The sequence below is a fragment of the Pongo abelii genome, chromosome 11, assembly GCF_028885655.2.
Source record: "Pongo abelii isolate AG06213 chromosome 11, NHGRI_mPonAbe1-v2.0_pri, whole genome shotgun sequence".
Lineage (NCBI taxonomy): Eukaryota > Metazoa > Chordata > Mammalia > Primates > Hominidae > Pongo > Pongo abelii.
In genome coordinates, this window is record NC_071996.2 from 27,987,620 (window position 1) to 28,013,610 (window position 25,991).

Consider the following 25,991-nt stretch of genomic DNA (forward strand, 5'->3'; position numbering starts at 1 on the left):
GTCTGTGTGCTTTCTCTGTGCACTGCAGGCAGGGGTGGTTGCTCAGGATGGGGGAGAATCTGCTGTTCTCCACGCCTATTTTCACTCCTGCCACAGTGCTGGCTGGCCCTGTGCTTGCCAAGGTTGTGACTGCAGTGGCAGTTGGTGGAACATGGGAGAGACCTGCCCTCCTGCTGCAGCAGTGGCAGGGGAGGGTGCATGGACATAGGTGCACTGGTGGGGCAAGGAAACAAAGCCAGCCCATGCACACACATGCTAGCAAAGCAATGTGGGGCATTGCTGTAGCCCCAGGGGGAAGCTGAAGTGTGGGGAGGGTGTGGGCAGGCTGGTGCATGGCCGTGGGGACCGCCCTACAGGAACTCTCTGCAAGTCAGGCACAGTCTGCCAGTGCAAAAGCCAGGATGCTGGCTCCCAGGGCACCAGAGGCTTCCCTGCAAGCAGGTATGGCCAGGCTGGGGTCCCGAGGGACCAGCAGACCAAGGGGTGCTCAGTTCAGAGCAGCCCTGCCTGATGGACAAGATCGCCCTGCAGAGTTCAGGTCTGACAGTTCTCCTTGGGCTAAAGTTTCCTATGGGAGCAAGTTGACCCTAGCGGGATGGCTGTCCTTGGCCATGCTCCGCAATAGATGCTCCTGCACCAAACCCTCTCGGCTCCACATCAGCTGGCTTGCTGCCCCACTGCTTTTCTAAGCAGCTCTCCCTGCAACTTGAGTGTCCATGGTGGTGGGGCCTCTTCCTGCCAGGATTCCAGAGGCCCAGGGTGACAGCAGATTGCTACTTGCCAGTTAAATTCACTCATCCCCTTGGAGTCATTGGGGGCTGGGAGCAAGCCCCAGTGTGTGGAAGCCCCATGGGGGGTGCCCAGCTTCTGTGTCTCCATTTTTTTTTTTAATAAAAAAATCACTAGAGGATTTCAATAGCAGATTCAAGCAGGCAGAATAGTCAGTGAACTTAAAGACAGGTCAACTGAGATTACTGAGAATCAGGAGGTGAAAGAAAAAATAATGAAAAAAATGAACAGAGCTTGAGACACTTGTGAGACATAATCAAGCATATCAATATATGTATTATGGGAGTTCTATAAGGAGAAGAGAAAGGGATAGAAAGATTATTTGAATAAATAATACTTGAAAATTCAACAGGTTTGATAAAAGACACGAATCTACACATCTAAGAAGCTCAATGAACTCCACATGATAAACTCAAGAGATCCCCAACAGACATATTAATTAAACTGTCGGACGACAAAACAATGAGAGATTCTCAAAAGTGGCAAGAGAGAAATGACTCATCATTTACAAGGATCCTCATAAGAGTAATAGCCATCTTCTCATTAGAAACCATGCAGACCAGAAGGCAATGGGATGACATATTTAAAAGCACTGAAAGAAAGTACCCTGTCAACTAAGAATTCTATATTCAACAAAACTAACCTTCAAGAATGAAGGCGAAATTAAGACATTCTCAGATAAACAAAAGCCAAGAAAGTTTCTTACAGGTAATCTTCAAGCTGAAAGAAAAGAATACTACCCAGTAACTCGAAACCATATAAAGAAAAATAGAGAAAATTACTGTTAAAGGTAATTATACAGGTAAGCATAAAAGTAAGTATTTTACAATTTGGGTATAACTTCTCTTTTATTCCATTATTATTTAAAAGATAAATACATAAAACAACAATTACAAATTAACTTTAATAGGCCCACAATGTGTAAATATGTAATTTTTTGTTTGTTTGTTTTGATACAGAGTCTTGCTCTGTCACCCAGGCTGGAGTGCAGTGGCATGATCTCAGCTCACTGAAAGCTCCGCCTCCCAGGTTCACACCATTCTCCTGCCTCAGCCTCCTGAGTAGCTGGGACTACAGGCACCCGCCACCACGCCCGGCTAATCTTTTGTATTTTTAGTAGAGACAGGGTTTCACCATGTTAGCCAGGATGGTTTTGATCTGACCTCGTGATCTGCCCACCTCAGCCTCCCAAAGTGCTGGGATTACAGGCGTGAGCTACCACGCCTGGCCCATAAATATGTAATTTGTGACAATAACAATATAAAGGGACAGAAACACACACAGGAGAACAAAGGTTTTGCAGAGTATTGAAGCTATATATAGTATTAATTCAAACTAGGCTGTATAAGATGCTAATTTGATTCCAAAATAACCACTAAGGGATAAATTTTTAAATATAGGGAAGGAGGGGCTGGGCGCGGTGGCTCACGCCTGTAATCCCAGCACTTTGGGAGGCTGAGGCAGGCAGATTACCTGAGGTCAGGAGTTCGAGACCAGCCTGACCAACATGGAGAAACCCTGTCTCTACTAAAAATACAAAAAAAAAAAAAAAAAATTAGCCGGGCATGGTGGTGCATGCCTGTGATCTCAGCTACTCGGGAGGCTGAGGCAGGAGAATTGCTTGAACCCGGGAAGCGGAAGTCGCGGTAAGCCAAGATTGTGCCACTGCACTCCAGCCTGGGCAACAAGAGCAAAACTTGGTCTCAAAAAAAATAAATACATAAATAAATATAGGGAAGGAAATGCAAAGGAAATCAAGGGGTATGCTCATGAAAAAAACATTAAACACAAGAGAAGACAGTAATGGAGAAATGAGGAACAAAATTGACAAAAGACATACAGAAAACAAATACTACAATGGAAGAAGTCCTTTATCAGTAATCACTTTAGATGTAAGTGGATTAAAGTACAATTACGATGGTAGAGAGTGGCAGAAAGAATTTTTTAAAATGATCCCTCTGTATGTTATCTACAAGCCTCACTATGATCCAAACGTGAATAGATTGAAACTGAAAAGACAGAAAAAGATATTTAATGCAAATAGTAACCAAAAGACAGCTGTGGTTGCTATACTAATATCAGACAAATAGACTTCAAATCAAAAGATAAAGGACAAAAGACAAAGAGAAACATTATACATTGATAAAAGATTCAATCCATCAAGAAGATATAACAATTACAAACATATACACAACTATCAACAGAGACCCAAATATATGAAGCAAAATATGTAAAGAACTGAGGGGGAAAAATAGACAATTCTATAATAGTAACTTGATATTTAAATATTTCACTTCCGTTCATCATTATGGGTAGAACCACCGGAGAAAAGATCAATAAGGAAATAGAATTAAACAATAATATAAACCAATGAGCCCTAATGAACACATATAGAACACTCCACCCAATAACAGCGGAATGTACATGTACATTCTTCTCAAGAACATACGAAACATTCTCTACCAGACTGCATGTGTTAGGCCACAAAACAAACCTCAATACATTTAAAGAGACTAAAGTCATATCACATATCTTCTCTTACCATAATGAATGAAATTATAAATAACTTAATTGGAAAACTGGAAAATTCATAAATACAGAAATTAAATAAAACACTCTCAAAAAACAAAGGAAGAAATCACAAGGGAAATTAGAAAATATTTTGAGATGAATGAAAAAAACACCAAAATATTTGAAATGCAGCAAAAGCAATGCTCAGAATAAAATTTATAGCTGTAAATCCCTACATTTAAAAATAAGATCTTAAAATCAATAACCTAACTTTACACCTTAAGGAACTAGAAAAACAAAGAACTTAGAAAAACTTATATCCAAAAGTTAGTCCACTGAAAGATCAACAAGATTGACAAATATTTAGCTAGACTTATGAGGAAGAAAAGAGTCAACTAATTTTAGAAATTAAAAAGGGTGAAACCTCTCAGTAAAAAACAAATAAAAAGGATTTGAAGAAAATACTATGAGCAATTTACTCCAGTAAATTAAATCGCCTAGGTGAAATGCAAACATTCCTGAAAACAAATTACCAAAACTGACTTAAGACGAAATGGAAAATCTGAATAGACTTACAACAAGTAAAGAGATTGAATCAGTAATCAAAAACTTTCCAACAAAGAAAAGCCCAGGACCATAGCTTCACTGGTGAATTCTACCAAACATTTAAAGAATTAACAATAATCCTTCTCAATCTCTTCCAAAACACAGCAGAAGAAGGAACACTTCCTAAACCATGCTATGAGGCCAACATTATTGCCCTGTCACCAAAGTCAAATAAAGACATTGTAAGAAAATTACAAACCAGCCAGGCATGGTGGCTCACAGCTATAATCCCCAGCAATTTGGGAGGCTGAGGTAGAAGGACTGCTTGAGGCCAGGAGTTGGAGAAACCTACAGACCAATATCCCTTATGAATATATATGCAAAAGTCCTAAAAAAAAAATGTTATCAAACTGCATCGAGAAGAATATTATTAAAAAGCTTACATAACATGACCAAGTAGGATTTGTTCTAGAAGTGCAAGAGTGGTTCAACATCAGAAAACCACACCATATTAACAGAAAGAAGGAAAAAATCTCAATTGATGAGCATCTCAATTGATGCAGAAAAAGCATATAACAAAAATGCAACACTTTTTCACGATAGAAACAAACAGAATAGAAGGGAATTTCCACAGTATGGTAAAGGGCATATATGAAAAACATACAACACTCAATGGTGAAAGACTGAAAGCTTTCCCTTTATCCCTTTCAGGAATAAAATAAGAATGCCAGTTTTTGTCTCTTCTGTTCAACACTGTACTGGAAGTTCTAGCCAAAGCAATCAAGTAAGAAAAAGAAATAAAAACTTCCCAATTGGAAATAAGGAAGTAAAACTATCACTATTCACAGATGCCATAGTCATGTATAGAGAAAATCTTATAGAATGCAGAAAAAAATGGCTGGGTGTGGTGGCTCACACTTGTAATCTCAGTACTTTGGGAGGCCGAGGCGGGCAGATCACCTGAGGTCAGGAGTTCAAGACTAGCCTGGCCAACGTGGTAAAACCCCATTTCTACTAAAAATACAAAAATTAGCTGGGCATGGTGGCAGGTGCCTGTAATCCCAGCTACTCAGGAGGGTGAGGCAGGAGAATCACTTGAACGCAGGAGGCAGAGGTTGCAGTGAACCAAAATCACGCCATTGCACTCCAGCCTGGGTGACAAGAGCAAGACTCTGTCTTAAAAAAAAAAAAAAAAAAGGGCCAGATGCAGTGGCTTATGCCTGTAATCCCAGCACTTTGGGAGGCCGAGGTGGGTGGATCATGAGGTCAGAAGATCGAGACCACCCTGGCTAACAAGTGAAACCCTGTCTCTACTCAAAATACAAAAAATTAGCCGGGTGCCTGTAGTCCCAGCCTCTTGGGAGGCTGAGGCAGGAGAATGGCATGAACCTGGGAGGCGGAGCTTGCAGTGAGCCAAGATCACGCCATTGCACTCCAGCCTGGGCAACGGAGCAAGACTCCATCTCAAAAAAAAAAATAATAATAATGCAGAAAAAAGCCTATTAGATCTAATAAACTCAGCACAGTTGTAGAATACAAGATAAATACACAAAAATCAGCTGTGTTTCTATACACTAGCAGTGAACAGTTCGAAAACAAAATTAACAACTATATTACAACAGCATAAAAGATTTAAATACCTAGGAAACAATTTAACCAAGGAGACAAAAGACTTGCACACTGAAAACTACAAAACACCAATGAAATTAAAGAACACCTAAATAAATGGAAAGACATCCTACATCATGTATTTGAAGACTTAATACTGTTAAGATTATAGTACTAACCAAAGCAATCTACAGGTTCAACACAATCTCTATTAAAATCCCAGCAGCCTGTTTTGCATAAAGGGAAAAGCTGATTCTAAAATTTATACAAAATGGCAAGAGATCCTTAATTTTCAAAAGAATCTTGGAAAAAAAGTTGGAAGACTCACACATCCTAATTCAAAACTTACTACAAAGCTACAGTAATCAAAACAGCGTGGTACTGGCATAAGGATAGACATATAGATCAATGGAATAGAACTGAGAGTCCAGGACCAGAAGGAAATGGCCAATTGATTTCGATAGGACTGCCAAGATCTAGGACAGAGATACCCATTTAGCCACAACCAAAAGAATGAAGTTGGACCCCTACCTCACAGCATATACCAATTTTTTTTTTTTTTTTTTTGAGACAGGGTCTCGCTCTGTCACCCAGGCTGGAATACAGTGGTGTGAACATGACTCACTGCATCCTCAACCTCCTGGCTCAAGCAGTCCTCCCAAGTATCTAGAACTACAGGTATGCACCACCATGCTTGGCTAGTTTTTTTTTTTCTTCAATTGTAGAGACGGGGTCTTGCTAATGTCGACCAGGCTGGTCTTGAACTCCTGGGCTCAAGCAATACTCCCACATCAGCCTGGATTACAGGCATAAGCCACCATGCCCAGCTGAAAAAATTAACTGAAAATAGACAGAAGATCTAAATATAAGTTTCCTATACTGGAAGTTGTAGCCAAAGCTATGCAACAGTTAATCATTATGATCTTGAATTTGGCAATGGTTTCTTATATAAAACACTAAAAGCACAGGCAACCTAAGAAAAGTAGATAAATTAGACTTCATGAAAACAAAGAATTTTTATGCATCAAAAGGCTGATCACTAAGAAAGTGAAAAGACAATCCACAGAATGGGAAAAAATATTTTCAAATCATATATCTGGTAAGAGTCTAGTATTAAGAATTGATATTCAATCAAGGACTCCTACAATTCAACAATAAAATAAACCCAATTTAAAAATGGGTCATCTGTCACGGGATTAGAAAAAAAAAAGAAATAAAAATAAATGGGGTGGGCAGGCACAGTAGGTCACAGCTATAATCCCAACGCTTTGCAGGGCCAAGGTAAGAGGAGTGCCTGAGGCTAGGAGCTTGAGACCAGTCTGGGCAACTTAGTGAGGCTCCATCTCTTAAAAAAAAAAAAAAAAAAAAAAAACTTTTTTTTTTTTTTTTTTTTTTTTAAATTAGCTGGGCAGGGTGGTGTGTGCCTGTAATCCTATAATCCTAGCTACTCAGAGGGCTGAGGCAGGAGGATCACTTAAGCCCAGGAGTTCAAGGTTACAGTGAGCTATGATTGTGCCACTGCATTCCAGCCTGGGTGATTGAGCAATAATGTCTCTAAAAAATAAGAAAATAAAATAAAAAATGAGCAAAGGACTTGAATAGACATTTATCCAAAAAAGTTACACGAATGGCCAACAAACACATGAAAAAATCCCCAACATTCTTAATCATTAGAGAAATGCAAATCAAAAGTACACTGAGGCTGGGTATGGTGGCTCCCACCTGTAATTTCAGCACTTTGGAAGGCTGGGATGGGAGGATCGCTTGAGCTCAGCAGTTCGAAGACCAGCCTGGGCAACATAGTGACACCTTGTCTCTTCCAGAAATGAAAAAAAACTTAGCTGAGCATGGTGGCATGTGCCTGTAGTCCCTGCTACTAAGGAAGCTGAGGTGGGAGGATCATTTGAGCCTAAGTTTGAGGCTGCAATGAGTTGTGCTCGTGCCACTGCACTCCAACCTGGGTGACAGAGCAAGACCCTGTCTCAAAAAAAAAAAAAAAAAAAAAAGTATGGTGAAATACCACGAGAGTGTAAAGAAATAAAAACCCTCACTCATTACTGGGAGGAACAGAAAATGGTGCAGTGGTTGTAGAGAACAGTTTGGCAGTTCCTTAAAAGGTTAAAAACAGAATTACCGTATGACTCAGGAATTCTACTCTAGATGTGTAACTGAAAAACAGGTGTTCAAACAAAAAATTGTACATGACTATTCATAGCTGCAATATTCCTAACAGTCAAAAGGTGGAAACAATCTAAACGTCTATCAACAGATGAATAAACAAAATGTGGTATATCCATACAATGAAATATTATATAGCCATAAAAGGAAATAAAGTCCTGATACATAACAGTACAAGTATGGACGACCCTGGAAACATTATGCTAAGTGAAAGAAGCCAGACACAAAAGACCTCATATTACAGAGTATCATTTATATGCAATGTCCAGATAGGTAAATCTATAGAGACAGAAAGTAGAAAAGTGCTTCCTCAGGGTTAGGGGAAAGGCAGTGCAGGGTAGATGGGGTTCCAGTTAAAGAGCAGGGGATTTCTTTTTGAGGTGACGAAAATATTCTGAAATTTGTTACTGATGGTGGTTGCATGTACTAAATACAGAATGTACTAAATGTACAAAAATGTACCAAAAACTATTGAATTGCACACTTTAAATGGATGAATTGAGTGGTATTTGAATCAAATTTATCAATGAAGCTGTTACTACAAAAATAAATGATCTGAATAGACATTTCCCCAAAGAAGACATACACAAAAGGATGTTCAACATCATTAGTCCTTAGGTAAATGCAAATCAAACCACAATGAGACAAGACACACTTTATACTCACTAGGATGAGTATAATAAACAAGGAGAATAATAAGCACTGTCAATGACACGGAGAAATTGGAATCCTCATACATTGCTAGTAAGAACGAAAAATGTTACAGCCATTTTGGAAGACATTTGGCAGTTCTTAAGAAAGTTAAATATAGAGTTACCATATGACTGAGGAGAAATGGTGTTACTCCTAGGTATATACCAAGGAGAACTGAAAGTATATTTACAAAAAAAAATTTGTATGCAAATATTCATTTCTAGCTTTGTTCATAATAGCTAAAGAGTGGAAACAACTCAAATGTCCATCAACTGATATATGGATAAATAAATGTGGTATATCTATATAATGAAATATTATTTAGCCATAAGGAGGGACAAAGTACCAATATATGCTACAATATGGACAAACCTACAAAATATTATGTTGAATGTAAGAAGCCAGACACAAAAGGACACGTATAATTCCATTGACATAAACTGTCCAGAGTAGGTAAATCCACAGAGACAAAGTAGATTAGTGGTTGCCAGGTGCTGGGGAAGAAGCAGAATATGGAGTGACTGCTAATGGGTAAAGTGTTTCCAGACCTTAGGTAAGGTAGAAACCTTCATACTCACTATAATACTCATCCTAGTGAGTATGAAGACCTTAGGTAAGGTAGAATGAGGATGAGTATATATGAGAACTAGGATGAGTATTATAGTGAGTATGAAGGTTTCTACCTTACCTAAGGTCTGGAAAGGGTAAGGAGTGAGGGTAAGGAGTTTCTAGACCTATGGTATTTCTAGAACATTCTCAATGTTCTAGAATGTATTATAGTGGTAATGGTTGTACAATTTTGTAAAATTACTGAATTGTGTATTTTTAAAGAGTGAATTTTGTGGTATGTGAATTATGTCAGTAAAAAAAAGACAAATGATCTAAATCTATTATGGTAAAATGTTAAGATGTGACAAAAGCTTGATATCTGGTATACAGGTATGTATTATATACTTCTCCATAGTGTCTCCGTGCCTAAAATATTGCATTTTCAAAAAGGAGGTACAGTAAAACAAAACAGTGTTGTATAGCATGGGAAAATAGATTAACAGAGAAGGAAAAGATCTAGAAATAGACCATGTTTATACAAGAACCTAGTATATTTCAAAGGATGCATTTGAAATCCTAGGGGAAAAATAGGTTATTTAAAATATGAACAGGCATTTAGAAAAATAATCTGGATATATGTTCTAGGCTCCTTCCAGCTTCAAGAGTTCAATGAAACTCCTGATGAACATGGGGCAGTCCTGTTCCCATCATCCTTCTCCTGGCAAACAAAAAATTTTATTCTGAAAGACTTCAATAATAACAATAGTACTAAAAATGTTATTACTAACAGTGGTTATTAGAATTTTCTTTCCTTTTTTTTTTTTTTTTGAGACAGAGTTTCGCTCTGTTGCCCACGCTGGAGTGCAGTGGCACGATCACGGCTCACTGCAACCTCTGCCTCCTGGGTTCAAGCAATTCTCCTGTCTTGGCCTCCCCAGTAGCTGGGATTACAGGCGTGCGCCACCACGCCCAGCTAATTTTTGTATTTTTAGTAGAGACGGGTTTCACCATGTTGGCTAGGCTGGTCTTGAACTCATGACCTCAGGTGATCCAAAGTGCTGGGATTACAGGCGTGAGCCACCGCGGCCTGGCCTCTTAAAAAAAGAAACCAGGGTCTCACTCTGTCACTCAGAATGAAGCGCAGTGGTGCGATGATAGCTCACTGCAGCCTCAAACTCCTGGGCTCACGAGATTGTCCCTCTTCAGTCTTTTGAGGAGCTAGGCCTATAGCGTGGATCACCATGCTCGGCTAATTTTTTATTTTTAATTGTAGAGACAGGATCTCACTATGTTGCCCAGGCTAGTCTCAAACTGCTGGCCTCAAGTGATCCTCCTGCCTTGATTTCTGAAAGTGCTGGGATTACAGGTCTGAGACACTGTGCCTGGCAATTAGAATTAGTTACAAGGTCAAGTTGTAATTCTAGCTTTACCCTGATCACCAGTTAGTACTTTTGTTGAGTACTAACTAGTATAATATAAAGTGCTATATACTACGCATGCTATGTGCAGTACTATGTTGATTACGGTATCTGGAACTGAATATGATTAATCATAAAACCCTTGACTGAATAAGTTTTGAACAGTAAAAAAAAGAAACAGCATTTATTTGCTCAACATTTTTTAACACTAAGCAAAGAACATCAGATTCACAGTGATGAAGAAAGTCAATGGCCATAAAGCGTGGAATAAAAGCCTAACTAACAAGACAAATAAATGCCAAAATACTCATTAAAGGGAAGAAGGGCAGAAGAGACTTGGAGGGAGTAGCAAAGAAAGTTAACTCAGTTACTGTGAGAACCCATGGCAAGTAAGTTGATAAGAACAAGGCCATTGTGATAACAGGATGACATGAAAGTTTACTGTAAGAGAATAATACACACTCCTTACCAGGTGACTGAAAAGATTACACATATCTTTAAGATGGTTTCTGCTCTGTTGGTTCGGATCAGTTGAAGATAAATGGGAATGTTGGGAGACTAATTAGGAACATCTTCCAATAATATAAAACTAGGTACTAAGTGGTCTGTAATGGATACAATAGAGTGAATTCAAGCTATCTTTCAGACAGACATCCTGAAACCATGTAGTGACAGACTGAGAAGAAAAAAAAGACAAAAAAGATAGTAGATAAGAACATCAATTTAATTGTCTACCCAGAACTGTACCTGTTTGTGGCAGCATCCTGAACATTGGCATTTTTATGACTTAATAAGCTATCTTCTTTTGTAACCTAAGGAAAAGAAATATTAACAAAAGTAAATCTTTATTGAGGATACTAAAGTAACAAGAAATTTACATTTCTTTCTGGTAAAAATAGAAATACCAGTTTGCTTTAATTAAAGTAAGAGGTAATCATACCTTATCTATGGAAATATCAGCAGTGTACCTAGTACAATCTTACCCCATACCTAAATTAATAATCAAAGATTCATTTTTTTTATTTGGTATACAAATTCACACGATCTTACTAGATGGTTCTCAATAATGCACCCACTTTTTATTTTTTTTGAGATTGAGTCTCACTCTGTCCCCCAGGCTGGAGTGCAGTGGTACAATCTCAGCTCACTGCAACCTCTGCCTCCCAGATTCAAGTGATTCTCCTGCCTCAGCCTCCAGAGTAGCTGGGATTACAGGTATGTGCCACCACACCTGGCTAATTTTTGTATTTTTAGTAGAGACATGGTTTCACCATGTAGGTCAGTCTGATCTTGAACTCTCCTGATGTCAAGTGATCCACCTGCCTGGGCCTCCCAAGGTGGTGTGATTACAGGCATGAGGCACCGCACCTGGCATCAATAATGCACCAATTTTTTTTAAAGTACAGTTCAATAAATTTTTTTTAAAGGCATACAAGTGTTTAGCCAACATCATGTAACATTTCTACTATCTCCCCCACTCCCCGCCTCAATATTCCCTTGAGGCTTCCCACATAATCCCATGAAAAAACCCTTATTTGAGGTAAATGATGATCTATACTTTACACAGTTTCATATAATTGGAATCACAGTACCTATCCTTTCCATCTGCTTCTTTAGAGCAGCATGGAGATGTCTTTGAGATTCACTCATGTTGTTGTATCAATCACTAATTTATTCCTTTTTATTCAGACATTTCATTGTATAGACACATCACAATCATCTGTTTTTAGCTATTTCAGATAAAGCTGCTAGGAACATTCACGTACTAACATCTGTGTTAACCTGAGTTTTGATTTCTCTTGGGCATATATCTAAGAATGTAATTGCTGGGTTAGATGATATGTGTATGTTTGGTGCATTGCCAAACTCTTTTAAAGTGTTTATACCATTTTATGTTCTTACCAGCAATGTATGTGCACCGCAGGAGCTCCACCATCACCAACACAGGGATGGTCAGTGTTTAATTTTAGCTATTTCAGTGGACGTGCCTTTCATCATTAATTATGATGTTGTAGATTTTGTTCAAAAATGCTCTTTATCAAACTGAAGGAGTTTCATTCTATTGCTAGTTTGCTGAGAGTTTTTATCATGAATAGAGTTTTTATCATGAACAGGTGTTTCATTTTATGAAATGCCTTTTCTACATGAGACAATTTTATGTATTTTTTAATATGGTGAACTATATCTTGGGTTTTTTTTTTTTTTTTTTTTGTGATTATAAATTATTTTATTTAATATCCTTCACTTTTGTTTTCTTTTTTTTTTTCTTTTATTATTATTTATTATTATTAAACTTTAGGTTTTATGGTACATGTGCGCAATGTGCAGGTAAATTACATATGTATACATGTGCCATGCTGGTGCGCTGCACCCACCAACTCGTCATCTAGCATTAGGTATATCTCCCAGTGCTATCCCTCCCCCCTCCCCCCACCCCACAACAGTCCCCAGAGTGTGATGTTCCCCTTCCTGTGTCCATGTGTTCTCATTGTTCAATTCCCACCTATGAGTGAGAATATGCGGTGTTTGGTTTTTTGTTCTTGCGATAGTTTACTGAGAATGATGATTTCCAATTTCATCCATGTCCCTACAAAGGACGTGAACTCATCATTTTTTATGGCTGCATAGTATTCCATGGTGTATATGTGCCACATTTTCTTAATCCAGTCTATCATTGTTGGACATTTGGGTTGGTTCCAAGTCTTTGCTATTGTGAATAATGCCGCAATAAACATACGTGTGCATGTGTCTTTATAGCAGCATGATTCATAGTCCTTTGGGTATATACCCAGTAATGGGATGGCTGGGTCGAATGGAATTTCTAGTTCTAGATCCCTGAGGAATCGCCACACTGACTTCCACAAGGGTTGAATTAGTTTACAGTCCCACCAACAGTGTAAAAGTGTTCCTATTTCTCCACATCCTCTCCAGCACCTGTTGTTTCCTGACTTTTTAATGATTGCCATTCTAACTGGTGTGAGATGGTATCTCATTGTGGTTTTGATTTGCATTTCTCTGATGGCCAGTGATGGTGAGCATTTTTTCATGTGATTTTTGGCTGCATAAATGTCTTCTTTTGAGAAGTGTCTGTTCATATCCTTTGCCCACTTTTTGATGGGGTTGTTTGTTTTTTTCTTGTAAATTTGTTGGAGTTCATTGTAGATTCTGGATATTAGCCCTTTGTCAGATGAGTAGGTTGCGAAAATTTTCTCCCATTTTGTAGGTTGCCTGTTCACTCTGATGGTAGTTTCTTTTGCTGTGCAGAAGCTCTTTAGTTTAATTAGATCCCATTTGTCAATTTTGGCTTTTGTTGCCATTGCTTTTGGTGTTTTAGACATGAAGTCCTTGCCCATGCCTATGTCCTGAATGGTAATGCCTAGGTTTTCTTCTAGGGTTTTTATGGTTTTAGGTCTAACATTTAAGTCTTTAATCCATCTTGAATTGATTTTTGTATAAGGTGTAAGGAAGGGATCCAGTTTCAGCTTTCTACATATGGCTAGCCAGTTTTCCCAGCACCATTTATTAAATAGGGAATCCTTTCCCCATTTCTTGTTTTTGTCAGGTTTGTCAAAGATCAAATACTTGTAGATATGTGGCATTATTTCTGACGGCTCTGTTCTGTTCCATTGATCTATATCTCTGTTTTGGTACCAGTACCATGCTGTTTTGGTTACTGTAGCCTTGTAGTATAGTTTGAAGTCAGGTAGTGTGATGCCTCCAGCTTTGTTCTTTTGGCTTAGGATTGACTTGGTGATGCGGGCTCTTTTTTGGTTCCATATGAACTTTAAAGTAGTTTTTTCCAATTCTGTGAAGAAAGTCATTGGTAGCTTGATGGGGATGGCATTGAATCTGTAAATTACCTTGGGAAGGATGGCCATTTTCATGATATTGATTCTTCCTACCCATGAGCATGGAATGTTCTTCCATTTGTTTGTATCCTCTTTTATTTCCTTGAGCAGTGGTTTGTAGTTCTCCTTGAAGAGGTCTTTCACATCCCTTGTAAGTTGGATTCCTAGGTATTTTATTCTCTTTGAAGCAATTGTGAATGGGAGTTCACTCATGATTTGGCTCTCTGTTTGTCTGTTATTGGTGTATAAGAATGCTTGTGATTTTTGCACATTGATTTTGTATCCTGAGACTTTGCTGAAGTTGCTTATCAGCTTAAGGAGATTTTGGGCTGAGACAATGGGGTTTTCTAGATATACTATCATGTCATCTGCAAACAGGGACAATTTGACTTCCTCTTTTCCTAATTGAATACCCTTGATTTCCTTCTCCTGCCTAATTGCCCTGGCCAGAACTTCCAACACTATGTTGAATAGAAGTGGTGAGAGAGGGCATCCCTGTCTTGTGCCAGTTTTCAAAGGGAATGCTTCCAGTTTTTGCCCATTCAGTATGATATTGGCTGTGGGTTTGTCATAAATAGCTCTTATTATTTTGAGATACGTCCCATCAATTCCTAATTTATTGAGAGTTTTTAGCATGAAGGGTTGTTGAATTTTGTCAAAGGCCTTTTCTGCATCTATTGAGATAATCATGTGGTTTTTGTCTTTGGTTCTGTTTATATGCTGGATTACATTTATTGATTTGCGTATATTGAACCAGCCTTGCATCCCAGGGATGAAGCCCACTTGATCATGGTGGATAAGCTTTTTGATGTGCTGCTGGATTCTGTTTGCCAGTATTTTATTGAGGATTTTTGCATCAATGTTCATCAAGGATATTGGTCTAAAATTCTCTTTTTTTGTTGTGTCTCTGCCAGGCTTTGGTATCAGGATGATGCTGGCCTCATAAAATGAGTTAGGGAGGATTCCCTCTTTTTCTATTGATTGGAATAGTTTCAGAAGGAATGGTACCAGCTCCTCCTTGTACCTCTGGTAGAATTCGGCTGTGAATCCATCTGGACCTGGACTTTTTTTGGTTGGTAAGCTATTGATTATTGCCACAATTTCAGCTCCTGTTATTGGTCTATTCAGAGATTCAACTTCTTCCTGGTTTAGTCTTGGGAGGGTGTATGTGTTGAGGAATTTATCCATTTCTTCTAGATTTTCTAGTTTATTTGCATAGAGGTGTTTGTAATATTCTCTGATGGTAGTTTGTATTTCTGTGGGATCGGTGGTGATATCCCCTTTATCATTTTTTATTGCATCTATTTGATTCTTCTCTCTTTTTTTCTTTATTAATCTTGCTAGCGGTCTATCAATTTTGTTGATCCTTTCAAAAAACCAGCTCCTGGATTCATTTATTTTTTGAAGGGTTTTTTGTGTCTCTATTTCCTTCAGTTCTGCTCTGATTTTAGTTATTTCTTCCCTTCTGCTAGCTTTTGAATGTGTTTGCTCTTGCTTTTCTAGTTCTTTTAATTGTGATGTTAGGGTGTCAATTTTGGATCTTTCCTGCTTTCTCTTGTGGGCATTTAGTGCTATAAATTTCCCTCTACACACTGCTTTGAATGCATCCCAGAGATTCTGGTATGTTGTGTCTTGGTTCTCGTTGGTTTCAAAGAACATCTTTATTTCTGCCTTCATTTCGTTATGTACCCAGTAGTCATTCAGGAGCAGGTTGTTCAGTTTCCACGTAGTTGAGCGGTTTTGAGTGAGATTCTTAATCCTGAGTTCTAGCTTGATTGCACTGTGATCTGAGAGACAGTTTGTTACAATTTCTGTTCTTTTACATTTATTGAGGAGAGCTTTACTTCCAAGTATATGGTCAATTTTGGAATAGGTGTGGTGTGGTGCTGAAAAAAATGTATATTCTGTTGATTTGGGGTGGAGAGTTCTGTAGATGTCTATTAGGTCCGCTTGGTGCAGAGCTGAGTTCAATTCCTGGGTATCCTTGTTGACTTTCTGTCTCGTTGATCTGTCTAATGTTGATAGTGGGGTGTTAAAGTCTCCCATTATTAATGTGTGGGAGTCTAAGTCTCTTTGTAGGTCACTCAGGACTTGCTTTATGAATCTGGGTGCTCCTGTATTGGGTGCATATATATTTAGGATAGTTAGCTCTTCTTGTTGAATTAATCCCTTTACCATTATGTAATGGCCTTCTTTGTCTCTTTTGATCTTTGTTGGTTTAAAGTCTGTTTTATCAGAGACTAGGATTGCAACCCCTGCCTTTTTTTGTTTTCCATTTGCTTGGTAGATCTTCCTCCATCCTTTTATTTTGAGCCTATGTGTGTCTCTGCACGTGAGATGGGTTTCCTGAATACAGCACACTGATGGGTCTTGAGTCTTTATCCAGTTTGCCAGTCTGTGTCTTTTAATTGGAGCATTTAGTCCATTTACATTTAAAGTTAATATTGTTATGTGTGAATGTGATCCTGTGATTATGATGTTAGCTGGATATTTTGCTCGTTAGTTGATGCAGTCTCTTCCTAGTCTCGATGTTCTTTACATTTCGGTATGATTTTGCAGTGGCTGGTACCGGTTGTGCCTTTCCATGTTTAGCGCTTCCTTCAGGAGCTCTTTTAGGGCAGGCCTGGTGGTGACAAAATCTCTCAGCATTTGCTTGTCTGTAAAGTATTTTATTTCTCCTTCACTTATGAAGCTTAGTTTGGCAGGATATGAAATTCTGGGTTGAAAATTCTTTTCTTTAAGAATGTTGAATATTGGCCCCCACTCTCTTCTGGCTTGTAGGGTTTCTGCCGAGAGATCCGCTGTTAGTCTGATGGGCTTCCCTTTGATGGTAACCCGACCTTTCTCTCTGGCTGCCCTTAACATTTTTTCCTTCATTTCAACTTTGGTGAATCTGACAATTATGTGTCTTGGAGTTGCTCTTCTCGAGGAGTATCTTTGTGGCGTTCTCTGTATTTCCTGAATCTGAATATTGGCCTGCCTTGCTAGATTGGGGAAGTTCTCCTGGATAATATCCTGCAGAGTGTTTTCCAACTTGTTTCCATTCTCCCCGTCACTTTCAGGTACACCAATCAGACGTAGATTTGGTCTTTTCACATAGTCCCACATTTCTTGGAGGCTTTGCTCGTTTCTTTTTATTCTTTTTTCTCTAAACTTCCCTTCTCGCTTCATTTCATTCATTTCATCTTCCAGGGCTGATACCCTTTCTTCCATTTGATCGCATCGGCTCCTGAGGCTTCTGCATTCTTCACGTAGTTCTCGAGCCTTGGTTTTCAGCTCCATCAGCTCCTTTAAGCACTTCTCTGTATTGGTTATTCTAGTTATACATTCTTCTAAATTTTTTTCAAAGTTTTCAACTTCTTTGCCTTTGGTTTGAATATCCTCCCGTAGCTCGGAGTAATTTGATCGTCTGAAGCCTTCTTCTCTCAGCTCGTCAAAGTCATTCTCTGTCCAGCTTTGTTCCGTTGCTGGTGAGGAACTGCGTTCCTTTGGAGGAGGAGAGGTACTCTGGTTTTTAGAGTTTCCAGTTTTTCTGCTCTGTTTTTTCCCCATCTTTGTGGTTTTAACTACTTTTGGTCTTTGATGATGGTGATGTACAGATGGGTTTTTGGTGTGGATGTCCTTTCTGTTAGTTTTCCTTCTAACAGACAGGACCCTCAGCTGCAGGTCTGTTGGAGTACCTGGCCGGCCGTGTGAGGTGTCAGTCTGCCCCTGCTGGGGGGTGCCTCCCAGTTAGGCTGCTCGGGGGTCAGGGGTCAGGGACCCACTTGAGGAGGCAGTCAGCCCGTTCTCAGATCTCCAGCTGCGTGCTGGGAGAACCACTGCTCTCCTCACAGCTGTCAGACAGGGACATTTAAGTCTGCAGAGGTTACTGCTGTCTTTTTGTTTGTCTGTGTCCTGCCCCCAGAGGTGGAGCCTACAGAGGCAGGCAGGCCTCCTTGAGCTGTGGTGGGCTCCACCCAGTTCAAGCTTCCAGGCTGCTATGTTTACCTAAGCGAGCCTGGGCAATGGCGGGCGCCCCTCCCCCAGCCTCGCTGCCGACTTGCTGTTTGATCTCAGACTGCTGTGCTAGCAATCAGCGAGACTCCGTGGGCGTAGGACCCTCTGAGCCAGGTGCGGGCTATACTCTCCTGGGGCACCGTTTCCTAAGCCCGTCGGAAAAGCACAGTATTCGGGTGGGAGTGGCCCGATTTTCCAGGTGCCCTCTGTCACCCCTGGAAGGGGAACTCCCTGACCCCTTGCGCTTCCCGAGTGAGGCAATGCCTCGCCCCTGCTTCGGCTGGCGCACAGTGCGCTCACCCACTGACCTGCGCCCACTGTCTGGCACTCCCTAGTGAGATGAACACGGTACCTCAGATGGAAATGCAGAAATCACCCGTCTCTGCGTCGCTCGCGCTGGGAGCTGTAGACCGGAGCTGTTCCTATTCGGCCATCTTGGCTCCTCCCCTATCTTGGGTTTTGAATGATAAACCAACATTTTCCCCAAGATAAACCCTACTTGGTCATGATGTATGATCCTACTTATAAAGTTTTGAATATATTTTGTTAAGAACTTTTAAGTTAATGTTCAAGAGGAGTAGTAGTCTGTAGTTTCTTGTAATTTTTTTTCTGGTTTTGGTATTGGGGTGACACTAGTCTCATAAGATGAATTGGGAAGTGTTCCTTCCTCTTCTATCTTTTTGAAAAACTTTGTAGAACTGCTAATATTTCTTCCATAAATGTTTAATAGATTTCACAGTGAAGGTATTTGATCCTGGATTTCTCTTCATGAGAAGGTCTTTTCACTGTAAAATCAAATCCCTTTTCTTTAGGGTTACTCATGTTATTTCTCTATTCTTCAAGTCAAGAAAGATCCAAAATGATAACTGAAATGTAAGGTAATGATTTCTTAGTCCATTCAGGCTGTTCTAACAAAACAACATAATCTGAGTGGCCTATAAATAACAAATATTTATTCCTCGCAGTTCTGGGGGCTGAGAAACCGAAGATTATGGCACTGGCAGAATTAGTGCTTGGTGAGGGCCCATTCCTCATAGATGGCACCTTCTCACTGCATCCTCACATGGTTGAAGGGTTAAATAAGTTCCCTCTAGGTTCTTTTATAAGAGCACTAATCCTACTCTTGGGGGCTCTACCAAAGGCCCCATCTGTTAATACCATGGCTTTGGGGATTAGGTTTCAACATAAAAATTTTGCGGGGGGATGCAACCATTCAGACCATAGCAAATAATAACTATTACTACTACTGCTACTATAACTATTGAGGGTCAACACTTTCTAAATGCTCATTATGTGCCAGGCACTATTCCATGTCCTTTAATTACCTTATTTCACCTTTACAACCCACCTTAAGGTAGGTACTACCATTATCCTATTTTATACATAATTAAACTGTGGCTCAGAGAAATTAACTTGCCCAAGTCACAAAGCTAGTAGGTGATAGAACAGAAATGAGATTCTAGAGTCAATACTATCATATTTTATATTTATTTTATATATAAATATGTTATAAAACATGTTTATATTCTAGGGAGAAAATGGATAAAGAACATGAACAATATTCCTAAAGTCCAATCAGGTCTCTTCAAGGCTTGTACTTGAGGACAGGATGGGTAAAGTGCATCTTCTCAATAACAGGTGAATTTGAAATCCTGGTTGACAACTGACTTAGTGAGGCAGGCTTCTGTCCTGGTTTTAGGACAGAATGTAAGTTTGAAAGTCACAGAGAGCCAAGGAAAAGCTGATTTTGAGAACAAGGCTGCCGCATCTCTCATGGAAGCTAGTCCCTACCCACTCCATCCTTCACCATGGCACAGCTCACTCTTCACCTTGTACCTCACTCTTTTTGCTAATTACATAAACATATTGAGGGTAGATGGGTTGTGGGGAAAAGTGGATGGATAAAGACAGCCCTAGAATCATAGATTTAATACTGAAATAAGGCTTTAAAAATCACAAGGCTTTCTGGCTATCAAAGTGGCAAACATTGAAGGCTCACTTCTATACAAATTTGGCTTTTTTAACCTTCGTATCCCCCTGAGCAGCTTTACTCTTATTTTTTAATGCCCTGACTGCACCCTTAATATAGCTTGATTAGAATTTAGAGTTGGGGAAGGCAACTCTCTACATCCCATGCTCTTTTCACTTCACCAGGGCTATCTATCAAAGGCAGCTTACCTTATGCACTGCTTCTACTTGAGCCTTCAAAATGTTACTCTTGAAGTCAGGAGGAACTCTCATGGCATTCAATCCTGGGTTCTCAATGACATTATTAAGGCATTTCTCAGTCAACTTCACCACTTCCTCCTAGATATTTTAAAAATATACTGTAATCAACTCTGATGCACTATAGTTATATGGAAATAGGAAATAGACTGATGAAAGTTCATCTTCAGACAATCAGGAAATCATGTGTCTTAAGCAGCCATATCTTATTTCAGGCATAAGCAACTCTTAGAATCACCTATCTGTGAAGAGCTCTGGATTTAAAGGGAACAGCCTCTGTAGGGCCTAACCTAAAATTGTAGCAAACTATAACCCAAAGGGCAAATCTGGCCAACCACCTGTCGTATAAACACAGTTTACTGAAATTCAGCCATATTCACTCCTCTGTGCTGCTTTCATGCTACAACTGGCAGAGCTAAGTAGCTGTGAAAGAGACTACGAGGTTCTCCAAGACTAAAATATGTACTATCTGGTCCTTTACTGAAATAATCTGCCAACCTCTGGTCAAGAGAACAGTCTTCATGCCCTACTTTTCATCTTTTAGACCAAAAATACTAGTTGCTAAAGGTCACATATGCCTTAATTGCACCCACTGTCCTCGCTGAATGCAGTTGAGATTCTGTTCCTTTATGCTTTTAAAACAAAGTACTGCTCATCAAAGAACAAGAAAAACTGATTCCTGAAATAAAATTTGAAGATAAAGAACATTCTGAATTGCCTTAGGAAATTAAGGGGAAGGAAGTAATTGAAAAATCTATAGATCTTGATATGGCATAAATCCTAAAGGATTTCAGACATAGGTCAAGAGAAAACCGAAGTCTGGAAGGGGATAATGAAGGAGACAAATAAGTAATATAAATGTATTTATTACCACTGAACAATACACTTAAAAATGGTCAAGATGGTAAATTATATATGTATATTTTACCTTTTTTTTTTTTTTTTTTAAAAAGAGAAAGCACAGAGACTAAGTTGCAGAGAGGAGGAGGGATGAAGAAAGAGAAGAATCTTGACAACTCCTAGAATCACAGCATCTCAAAGTTGGAAGTTAAGAGAGTCCATCCAACGACCAAAATACTTCAAGAGGTGCGTAATTTTTAGTCCTAGCCTGAGAAACATCACACACTGGAGAACTTGCTACTTCCTTGGTCAGATGACTGTTAGGAAACACTTTCCTGTGTTAAGGTCAAATCTGCATACCTCTAACATATCCATTGACCTTAACTCTTCCCTGAGGCCATTAAAAAGCAAGTCACATTAATTCCTCTTTCACATAATAGCTCTTCATATATCTAAAGATGGTTAACATGCTCCCTCCTGAGATTTCTATGTGGCAATCATCTAGCTAATAATCCCAAATTGTAACTTAGTTTCAAGACCCTTCACCATACAGATCCTTCTCTTCTCAAACTGCCACTTTTCTATATCATTTTTAGAGTGCTATCCAGAAATGAAAAAAATAGTTGAAGCTCCCCTTCTGAACCCTTTGAATTAAGACAACATAGCTCTTTTGCAGCTGATTCATATTTCATTTACATATTCTTACTTTTTAAATACATGCTGCTGTAATATTCTAGTCCCCTACCCTAGCCGTGTACTTATGATGATTTGTCAGTCTATGTTCTTAAACCCAGTCTGTCATTCCAATCTATTCAAGCCTTCATGGATCCTGATTTTGTCTTTCAAAAACTGTGCTTCCCAGCTGTTATCATCTGAAAATTCAATTAGCATAATAGACCTGGGAAAGAAAGTCGTCACTGGAGATGGCCATTTGCAATATTAACTTCTGTGGGCTTTAGACAGGGCTAAAGTTTCCTGAGGGCCAAGAACTTGTCATTCGTCTGCGAATTCCACACAGTATTTATTATTTTATCTTACAAAAAGTAGGCAATAAACACATTTTTAGAACTGAACCAACAGTACATAAGGCATGTCTGGTGACTGTATAAATCCTGCATAATGCAGGCCGGATGTGATCTCTCTACAATGGGCTCTTACAACACTGTCAACTCTGCTGTCAGTAGTGCTAGTCTGAGCCTTAAGATTAGGTTGCTGGCTAAGACATTCTCAGTTCTTAGGGCAAGTCATCCAACAAATCATGCTTTACTTTAGAATCATGTATTTTATTTTCAGTAGGTTTTCTTCCTAAAATTACTTTAGTCAGGCTGACATTAAGATTAATTTGCATTCCTTAAGCAAACAACAACTGTTGATAGTAGAGGTAGAGAAATCAGCCTTTATTAAAAATGCATCACATTAATAAAACATGAATCAACTTTTTCACAATACAGGTTGTGCATCCCTTTTCCAAAGTGCTTGGGACTAAAAGTATTTCAGATTTTGTATTTTTTCAGATTTTGGGATATATGCATTATACTTACTGGTTGAGCATTCCTAATACGAAAATCCAAAATAAAAAATGCTCCAATGAGCATGTCCTTTGTGCATCACATCAGTGCTCAAAAAGTATTAGATTCTGGATCATTTTGAATTTTAAATTTTCAGATCGGGGGGCTCAACCTCTACTCAAGTTGACTAGAGTTAAGGCAAGGTAGTCAGATGTCCTTTATTAGTAGTACAATACTGAATTCTTCCTTCTATTCTTTATAGAAAATCTTTTCTATTTTTATGGGTACATAGTACTTGTATATATTTATGGGGTACACGAGATATGTAGATACAGGCATACAATGTGTAATAATCACATCAGGGTAAATGGAGTATCCATCACCTCAAACATTTATCATTTGTGTACAAACATTCCAATTATACTGTTATTTTTAAATGTACAGTAAGTTATTGACTGTAGTCACCCTGTTATGCTATCAAATGCTATATCTTATCCATTCTATCACTCTAACTATACTTTTGTAGCCATTAACCATACCCACTTTTCCCCACACCCTCCATACTACCCTTCCCATCTGGTAACCATCTATCTCCACAGATTTAATTCTTCGTTTTTTGGCTCCCATAAATGAGTGAGAACATATGAAGTTTGTCTTTCTGTGCCTGGCTTCTCTTAACATAGTGTTCTCCAGTTCCATCCATGTTGTTGCAAATGATAGTATCTCATTCTTTTTATGGCCGAATAGTGCTTCATTGTGTATATGTACCAGATTTTCTTTATCTATTCATCTGTTGATAGATATTCAGGTTGATTCCAAATCTTGGCTACTGTGAACAGTGCTGCAATAAACATGGGAGTGCAGATATCTCTTCAATATACTGATTTCCTTTCTTTTGGGCATATATCTAGCAGTGGGATTGCTGGATCATATGATAGTTCCATTTTTGGGTTTTTGAGGCACTCTGTACTTGCTGTACTAATTTACATTCCCACCAACAGTGTACAAGGGTTCCTTTCTCTCCACATCCTCGTCAGCATTCATTATTGCCTGTCTTTTGGATAAAAGCCATTATAACTGGGGTGAGATGATATCTCACTGTAGTTTTGATTAGCATTTCTCTGATCATCAGTGATGTTGAGCACCTTTTCATAAACTTGTTTGCCATTTGTATGTCTTCTTTTGAGAAATGTCTAGTCAGATTTTTTGCCCATTTTAAAATCAGATTATTAGATTTTTTTCCTATTGAGTTGTCTGAGCTCTTTATATATTCTGGTTATTAGTCCATTGTCAGATGGGTAATTTGCAGATATTTTCTACCATTCTGTGGGTCATCTCTTCACTTTGTTGATTGTTTCCTTTGCTGTGCAGGAACTTTTTAACTTGATGTGATCTCATTTGTCTATTTTTGCTTTGGTTGCCTATGCTTTTGGGATATTATTCAAGAAATCTTTGCATAGACCGATGTTTTGGAGAGTTTCTCCAATATTTTCTTTTAGTGGTTTCATAGTTTGAGATCTTAGATTTAAGTCTTTAATCCATTTTCATTTGATTTTTGTATATGGCAGAGATAGAAGTTTCATTCTTCTGCATATGGAAATCCAGTTTTCCTAGCACCATTTATTGAAGAGACCGTCCTTTCCCCAGTGTATGTTCTTGGCACCTTTGTCAAAAGTAAGTTCACTGCAGATGTATGGATTTATTTCTGGCTTTTCTATTCTGTTACATTGGTCTGTGTGTCTGTTTTTATGCTAATACCATGAGTTTTGGTTACTATAGCTCTGTCGTTATAATTTGAAGTCAGGGACTATGAGTTCTAAAGTTTTGTTCTTTTTTCTCAGGACGGCTTTGGCTATTCTGAGTCTTTTGTGGTTCCATATAAATTTTAGATTTTTTTTTCTATTTCTGTGAAGAATATCATTGGTATTTTGATAGGGATTAAATTGAATTGGCAAACTGCTTTGGGAAGTATGGACATTGTATCAATACTGAGTCTTCTAATCCATGAACATGGAATATCTTTCAAATTTTGTGTCCTCTTCGATATCTCGTACCATTATTTTGTAGTTTTCATTGCAGAAATCTTTCACTTCTTTGATTATTTTTATTCTTAGGTTTTCATTTTATTTGTGGCTATTGTAAATGGGATTACTTTCCTGATTTTTTCTTCAGTTTGTTTGCTGCTGGCATGTAGAAATGCTACTGATTTTTGTATGTTGATCTGTATCCTGCAACTTTACTGAATTTATCAGTTCTAATAGTTTTTCTTTTTCTTTAGGTTTTTCCAAATATAAAATAGTATCATCTGATGATAATTTGAATTCTTCCTTTCCAATTTAGATGCCCTTTATTTCATTCTTTTGTCTGATTGCTCTAGCTAGGTCTTCCAGTACTACACTGAATAACAGCAGTGAAAGTGGGCATCCTTACCTTTTTCCAGATCTTAAAGGAGGCCTTCAGGCATGATACTAGCTGTGGGTCTGTCATAACATGGCTTTTAGTGTGCTGAGGTATGTTCCATCTATACCCAGTTTTTTTAGAGTTTTTTTTTTTTAATCACAAAAGGATATTGAACTTTATCAAATGCTTTTTCAGCAACAATTGAAATGATCATATGGTTTTTGTCCTTCATTCTGCTGATATAAGGTATCACCTTGATTGATTTACATATGCTAACCCATCCTTATTACATCCTGGGATAAATCCCACTTGGACGTGATGACTTATCTTTTTAATATGTTGTTGAATTCAGTTTGCTAGTATTTTATTGAAGATTTTTGCATCAATATTCATCAGAGATACTGGTCTGCAGTTTTCCTTTTTTGAGGTATCTTTGTCTGGTTTTGTTATCAGGGTAATACTGATCTCATAAAATGAATTTGGAAATATTCTTTCCTCCTCTATTTTTTGGAATAGTTTGAGTAGGATAGGTATTAGTTCTTCTTTAAATATTTGGTAAAATTCAGCAGTGAAGCCATCACGTCCTGGGCTTTTCTTTGCTGGGAGACTTTTTATTACAGCTTTGATCTTGTTACTTGTTATTGGTCTACTCAGGTTTTGGATTTCTTCTTGGTTCAGTCCTGGTAGGCTGCATGTGTCTAGGAATTCATCCATTTCTTAAATGTTTTCCAATTTATTGGCATATAGTTGCTCATACTAATCCCTAATGAGCCTTTGATTTTTGCAGTATCAGTTATAGTCTCCTTTTTCATCTACAATTTTATTTATTTGAGTCTTCTCTCTTTTTTTTCTTAATCTGGCCAAAGGTTTGTCCATTT

General features: G+C 38.5%; 1 protein-coding gene and 1 long non-coding RNA gene across 5 annotated transcripts in view; one reads left to right on the top strand and one right to left on the bottom strand.

The window, feature by feature from the left end:
- The window catches only part of EPB41L5 (erythrocyte membrane protein band 4.1 like 5), a 181,006-nt gene that overhangs the window by 24,983 nt on the left and 130,032 nt on the right, over window positions 1-25,991 (bottom strand). For all 4 annotated transcript variants that reach the window (XM_063712728.1, XM_024243166.3, XM_024243164.3 and 1 more), the window contains 2 exons: window positions 20,318-20,446; window positions 11,040-11,104 (listed from right to left, as the gene is read on the bottom strand). In XM_063712728.1, coding sequence (XP_063568798.1) covers window positions 11,040-11,104; window positions 20,318-20,446 — 194 coding nt within the window. The remainder of the gene's footprint in view (window positions 1-11,039; window positions 11,105-20,317; window positions 20,447-25,991) is intronic.
- Window positions 1,103-24,371, top strand: LOC134759581 (uncharacterized). Its single transcript, XR_010135963.1, has 2 exons — window positions 1,103-1,591; window positions 21,319-24,371. It is a non-coding gene; the product is annotated as an uncharacterized LOC134759581 (long non-coding RNA).